This window comes from Choloepus didactylus, chromosome 5 (genome assembly GCF_015220235.1).
Source record: "Choloepus didactylus isolate mChoDid1 chromosome 5, mChoDid1.pri, whole genome shotgun sequence".
NCBI lineage: Eukaryota > Metazoa > Chordata > Mammalia > Pilosa > Megalonychidae > Choloepus > Choloepus didactylus.
In genome coordinates, this window is record NC_051311.1 from 136,091,781 (window position 1) to 136,098,964 (window position 7,184).

Below are 7,184 nucleotides of genomic sequence, written 5' to 3' on the forward strand. Positions count from 1 at the left end.
CTACTGTGTCCTCTGAGGTCTAATAATCGTTCCCCATTCAGTAGGGCCACCTTTCGATAGCCTGCCCCTTCCCTGTTTGTAAAGCACTTTGGGAACTTGAAGACACCTCAGCATGAAAATGTGAAAATATGCTTGTATGGAGGTTGTTAGCATGTATTTTTAAATTTTGGTTTTCTTATAAGTTTTGAAGGTGTGAACCTAAATCACTGTATATGTTCAAACCTTTGAAACCAAAAGGTTGCTGTCTCTGAGCATGAATGTGTGTGTATATAATATAAATACTTTTTAATTTTAAAATGAAAAAACAAATTGTGAATTAGTATGTATTTCATTGCAAAGCACATTTCCAGGCAGATTAGAACATTTTTCTTTGACTAAGTACCAAATGAGGATAATTGATATCATTTATTGAATACTTGCTATGTGCTTGACATTTTACAGGTTTTATCTCAATACTTAAAACAATCATAGGAGGTGAGAATTATTTTCTTAATTTTATAGACAAGGTAATTCCAGAAAAGTTAGAGGCACTATATTAATTCCAGGAACTGGCAAGTTTATAATCAATAGAACTCTTAAATGCCCACTAATCCCCCCCAACCCCAATTAATTGCAAATTGGAAGTCATTTCTACTAATGGTTATGGGAAAAGTTAGCTATAGACTGAAATTATAAACTCTGTTGGTAAATCTTATAACTAGTAAGAATAATGGCATTCTTACTAATTGTTTAGGCTTGATCGACTAAATCAGGAATGGGAGTCAGTTTTCCTTCTTTGCTGAATTTATGCTACTAATATATCTACATTCATCCTACAATTTAGACTTTTATATTATACCTTTTGTATTTCTTAGAAAATTAAGGAATATTATAGTTTTCTTATAAAAGGCTAACAGTGAAACACTACAACTAGTAATATATATGTACGTATATATACATACCACGTGTGTGTGTGTGTGTGTGTGTGTGTGTGTGTGTATAAGTCTTTGTGTTCAATAGAGGGCACTGCAGCACAGATCATGAATGTCTGCAATGAATATTTGTAAGTTTTTTTTTTTTTCTCATGATAAGAGATAAACAGGCTGAGTTAACTTTTTTTTCCCCTACATCACACTAATCTTTTATACATTATACAGATGTGTACATGTATCATTATCTTGTTTTCAGTAGACCCAGGATACCCTCAATTAGTATTACATGATTTTGCATAGCTATAAACTATTCTTAACTGAGCCAGTATATATAATACACTTAATAAAATCATGCTGAGGAAAACCAGACTTTCCACTACGTCCAGTTCAGGAGAAAACAGGTTTTACTTAAAGTTGTTATGAGGAAAAGAGTAACTTTTGATTTGCGTTGTAAACATCTTTTTAGAAACTCCTTTAAAATTCTAGAGACTGTTTTTTGTTCCTTTTTTAAAGGCTTGAAAACCACATATTTATCTTTATGGAGGTTTCTAAAACTGACATTTTTTTGACTGCTTTACAAAGTACTCTTTATGTTAAGTTTGAAGTTGGTTTTCTGCCATTAGGTTTATTTGTGGAAAATGTGGCACAAACATGATTAAGAAAAAAATAGGATTTAATCTTATTATGATGGGAGTCATAACACTTTCTCTGATATATATATATATTAAACTAGAGATTACTTAAAATGATCTAATATACTCACCAAACCAGAGGGGAAAACACTTGCATTTTAAATTTCAGAATGAATTATCTGATTATAAAATGAAAAAAATAACTACACTTAAACATTATTTTTGCTTATTTAAGATGCACACTTATGGGTGATGGTGGTATCAGTTTAGCCAGAGACAGAGGAGACTCAGAAGCCCAGACTGTTCTTAGTAGAGACACTGCTTCTGAGCTCTTGGCCTGGGGTGTTTGATGGCCTTGCCACATCTTCCACCCTCTCAATTGTGAGCTGGGGTGGGGGGTAGAGGTGGGTGGGGCGGCTCGTTCTCTTTTCACCTGCGTGTCCTCCAGGTGGCAGTATTAAGCAGAAAGGAAAACGCTGGAAAATAACGAGTCTAATGTACAGTAAAATTGGAAATTGAATTATAGCTCAAGAAAAAAGGACAGTAGCCTTGAGGTCTCGATCAACCTGGACTCTGATCACTTTTGTTTGCTGTACCCATGTGTTAGGTTACCAGCAGGTTAATAACAACGCGTGAGCAGTTCAAGGCTCAGTAAAATTGCTTCAGACATAAAATAAAGCTAAAATGAATTTGTGTCCAATATCATCGGCATTAGTGCTCATTACGTTTGTGGTGTAATGCCTCAAACCATCTAAAATCAATTTTAAAGATTACCCATTATTTTATAAGGGAAATAAAACACATTTCCAACAGAAACAAAGCAGTGTAAGTATAATCCTCTGAACGGTTACTTGTGCTGTGTCTGGCAGGAAACCACTGACAGGAGGATACAAGGAACACTGCTCAGACGTCACGGCGCGCGAAAGTTAATATTAATGGGTTGTTGCTATATAACTCTTCCCTTAATTTGAAGTATTTAAAACAAAGATGGTAAACATTTGTAAATGTGGAAAATAAATCTTGAAGTGTAGCAAAAGGGATTTACTACTTTACTACTTGTACTTGGTAAATTAATCTTTATCATGTGACATGATCATCTTTTGGGAGAACCCAGGGTAGAGGACACGGAGGGAGAGGAAGTAGTTAGCTGTTTGGCTCGAGATTTTGCCTTTTGAGAAGCATGGAGGTTTTTACCTCTCCTTCTGGTAGATAAAGAAGATTTTCTCAAACTACATTTATGTAATACAGCTCTTGGAGCAAAGGGGATGGCTAGAATTTGGTTATGATACTGTGCATTTTGAGACATTTGCTTGAAGAAATAGTTGTTTTATTTTAAAGTAAAATACCTTGATGACCTTGGATTTTAAGTAAATTGTTATTAACACCCAAAAGAGATTTATTTTTCTAATTATTTGTTTTAAAATACAGAAAATAAAGTTCATGTGGTCTGAATTACATGATCATATTTCTTATATCTCTGAAAAATCCCATGTTAGGCAAAATTATACTTGGGTTTAAGTGTTCTAGTCTAGTCCTGTACATTCCTGTACGTCTGGTCTGTGTGTCCTGTGCTATATCATTATTGAACTATTAATAGAGACAAAATTATCATATATCAAAACCTTTGCTAAAAAGATAAAGCCAGTTTTATTCAAATATAATGGTGTATAACAGTATGATTTCCTATTCCAAGACATGCATTTCAGAAAAAACATGTAAACATTCACTGATTATATGAATTTGGGCATGTGTAGATTTTGCTACAGGGTAGTTGTCAATCCTCCATGTGAGGTAGTTGTGATGTCCTAGTTCAAATCTGTACTGTCTTCGTAAACTTTAATCTTGCATGTGGGAAGCTTAGTGTGTACTATCACAAAAGTATCATATTTTAATTATATATGGCAAAATTCACTGCAGTCAGTTTTGTTTGTTTCCTCATGTTGGCAACAACCCTGCTGAAGATTTTGGAGAAATTTCTAGTCAATCAAGTATTTTTTTAAAAAGCCATCTCTCAGCTGAGCCCTTGAAAACATGTACTTATATATATAAGCATGCTTGTAAAATTTTAAAAAGTAAAACATGCTGAGAAATTGACTTTTTAATGCAATTTAAAAAAAAGCAATTTTAATATAATTTTTGATACCATAAGTAGTTGCAAGTTTTGATGTTTCATGACAGATTATCCAATAAAGATCATTGAATTGACATGCTGGTTGGCAGTAAAAAAAATTTTTGAGTAGAATAAATTTCTATGACTATATAAACAGAATATTTCCATAATTAACCCACATGGTCATAACAGATGGTTAAACTGAAGAAATGTCCTTGATGTTATTCTTTTAACAGATGTTCTTAACTATTAGCTTCATGTTTTTACTCACCTAAATTTCCAAATAATTGAATAAAAGTTAACATATGCTTTCATCCCTTTAATAGGCAAAGTCTGTAATTGATGCAAAGTTTACCAGAATAGAGAAATTACTTTTGTAGTATATTGCTAATGTTTTTCTCTCCCCTACCCCACAATTGTCCATTCCTGTTCACCTGTTATTTTTCATTTCCTCTTTTACATAGGGTCCTCCAGAATGCACTTTTGCTTTCAGATAGCAGCCTTCACCTCTTCTTGCAGAGCCACCTGAATTCAGAAGATATTGAGGCGTGCGTTTCTGGACAGACAAAGTACTCAGTGGAAGAAGCAATTCACAAGTTTGCCTTGATGAACAGACGTTTCCCTGAAGAAGATGAAGAAAGAAAAAAAGAAAATGATATAGATTATGATTCTGAAAGGTATTTCCTTGCATTTTGATTTAATATATATATAGTTATATGATACATAGTGCACATATGCATGCATATAGATATATACACACACTTCACTTTTTTGTTGATGTAATACTAAGATAATGAAAAAATTAATTGACTGAGATTTTATTGAGCTGTGACAGCTCATCATAGTAGTCTTCACACACACCTCCACACTGAATTAATGAATGCAGTAGAAATTCAATTATCTGCATTCTGATTATGTGACTTTCATTTAGTCAGACTTGAATTATTCGCGTTTAAATTATCTAGCTAAAAAAATATCCAACTGCACTCCAAATGGCTAATTAAAAGTCCAAATTTCCTGTCTCTCTTTGTGACTGGAGATAATTAAAGTTCTCCTCTGTTACTCAGCCTTTGAGTGTGTTGTGAAAACCAATTTCCTCTTTTTATTATTTTCTCCCTCTCTTCTTTTCCAGTTCATCCTCTGGGCTTGGACACAGCAGTGATGACAGCAGCTCACATGGATGTAAAATAAGCACAGCTCCGCAGGAATCTTGAGAAAGAATTCTAATGTTACTACCTTAGTAATAGCAAATTGTGTCCAGTCATGAAGAAAGCTTGCTAATAATATATTCTTACCTAAAGCTCACTGTCATAATGTTAGGTATTAAAATTCTTAAAGATGTTGGGTTGTTTATTAGTGGTATTTTTATGTTGTCTTATATTGGTTAAGCTTCTGTAAAAAACTAAAAGCATGTGAATGCAGTACTATCCTTTATAGGCAAAAATTATTGGTGAACAAGATTCTGCCCTCAAATGAAGTGATTTATATATATTTAAAAACCTAGTTGGGTTTATTGAATTTTAAAAGATAGGTAAATAGGTAGCATTTAAAATCAAGTTAGATCATTCCTCCTTGTTTCAACAGGGCAGCATTACCATAAACGCACTTGGTAAGCTGTGTACTGTTAACCACACTGAAAACGGGATTGGTGTAGAGCAGGCTGCCTCTCTGGACATGTGGCTGTTATTTTGTGGATATCTCCCTTACACTGGGAAAACACGTTGCTTTTTGGGTATTCGGTTGAAATGTTTCAATAGTATTTAACCTTTGCAGTATTCTACTTCACACTTAGATGGAAAATGTATCTTATGAATAGATACACATTAAAATATTGTTTATGCCTTAGAAAACACAGAAATAATGCTAGTAGTTTTACTTAGACTGGCAATATATAGATTCAGAAATACATTTTCATTGTCCAACATCACTTGAAACAAAAGGTTTCTGGAAATGAATAATTTGTTTTCTTTATCATTGTGTAATTAGAATTACAGGTTAATGATTTATTCTCTGTGCAACTTCTTGTCACTAAATAACTTTCAGTGTCATGGTAGTTAATTGTTATTTATCTTTAAGGCAGAAGAAGGATCTTATAAAAATTAATAAATTTGTTTTTCCCAATAAATATTCCCATAATTTAGAAAAGGATGTTGACTTGCTCATCTCAGAATTAATTATTCATTTTTAAAAAGTCTTTTCTTTTTTGTCATCCTCAGGATTGGTACAATTTTAATAAAATGTCTTTTTTTAGTGGCCCAAAGATAAAATGTCTTAGACAAACTACTTTGAACTTCAAATTTCAGATGAGGCAGCATTATCTTGAGATAATTATCCAAGTTTCCTCTTTGTTGAATGGTACAAAAATATCTCTTGGAAACAAACAGAAGATATTTTCACATAACTGAGGTAACTTGTTGCTTTAATTAAATGTTATCCAGCCTAATTGTTAGAGAGTAGCAGAGGCTGCTACAAAATACAGCCTTTTCATTTTATTTTAAATAGGAGTTTAAAAGTTATTCTATTATTAAAAAGTCTTTGAAATGTTTGAAATGTCTGTAAGTAAGAACCAACAGAGAAAATTAAATTTAGAATGAGTTCCTTAATTTTTCCCTTTTTTTTTTTTCCCTCAGGTCTAAAACATTTAGGCTTTTGTAAATATTTTGATTTAATGTATCTTGGATCATGTTACTTTATCATCTGACTCATTATTTGAAATCAGAAAAATAAGATTTAGCAATTTCTTATTATCTTGCCAACATGTGAAGGTTGCCATCCAGGCATTTAAGCGTGATCCTCAACCTTTCAGCAACATGTATTTGAATTCACTATCTTTCTGTTTTACAGCAGTTTTGAAAAGCATATACTGTGCCACTGATCGTCCTATTTTTAGATGATGTAACATAGCCATTAAAACTGATGCTAAGTAATGCCTCATACTTGGGCATGTAAACTTCACTAGATCGTTGTTTTCACATTAAACATGTAAAAATCAACCCTAGTTTGTTGGATCACTTATTTTATACAAGATTTATATTTCTTTTGACTTTGACCTGAATTCAGTGTGTTTTGGGATTATCAGGTATTTTTTTTATGAAGAACTTTGGTAAAATTTGGTTTAATTTTCACTCAAGTGGTACAAATTTGGCTTTTAGCTGTGGTTTGGTGGTTCTGATATCTAAGCACTGGCTTCTTAAACTGATTTCTTGCAGTTGAGATACTACTGGTTTAGATGAACTTCAGCCCCCAGTGGTTTTCTTGCTTTATTCAAGTCCCTTATTTTTTTCTGGCATATTTTTTTCTAAAGCTTTCTTTAGGAAAAGAAAATAATTCCATAAATAACTAAAATACATAGAATAAATGTTTGTTAAAAATTTTTTTTTACTGTTGAGTAAATAAAAAACTTTCTAGTCCTGGATGCTTTTTGATTTACATAACAGCAAAACTATATTTCCCTGGCTAATTCTGAAAGGGTAAACTACCTATAAAGCCAATTTACATGTTTTGTTTTAAATCTGCTTTTATATATAACTT

At 32.5% G+C, this 7,184-nt stretch overlaps 1 protein-coding gene across 4 annotated transcripts in view; it reads left to right on the forward strand.

The window, feature by feature from the left end:
* Positions 1-6,646, forward strand: part of SNX10 (sorting nexin 10) — a 137,338-nt gene extending 130,692 nt beyond the window's left edge. For all 4 annotated transcript variants that reach the window (XM_037836936.1, XM_037836935.1, XM_037836934.1 and 1 more), the window contains 2 exons: positions 4,118-4,330; positions 4,786-6,646. In XM_037836936.1, coding sequence (XP_037692864.1) covers positions 4,118-4,330; positions 4,786-4,867 — 295 coding nt within the window. In that variant the 3' untranslated portion in view covers positions 4,868-6,646. The remainder of the gene's footprint in view (positions 1-4,117; positions 4,331-4,785) is intronic.
* Positions 6,647-7,184: the final 538 nt, after the last annotated feature.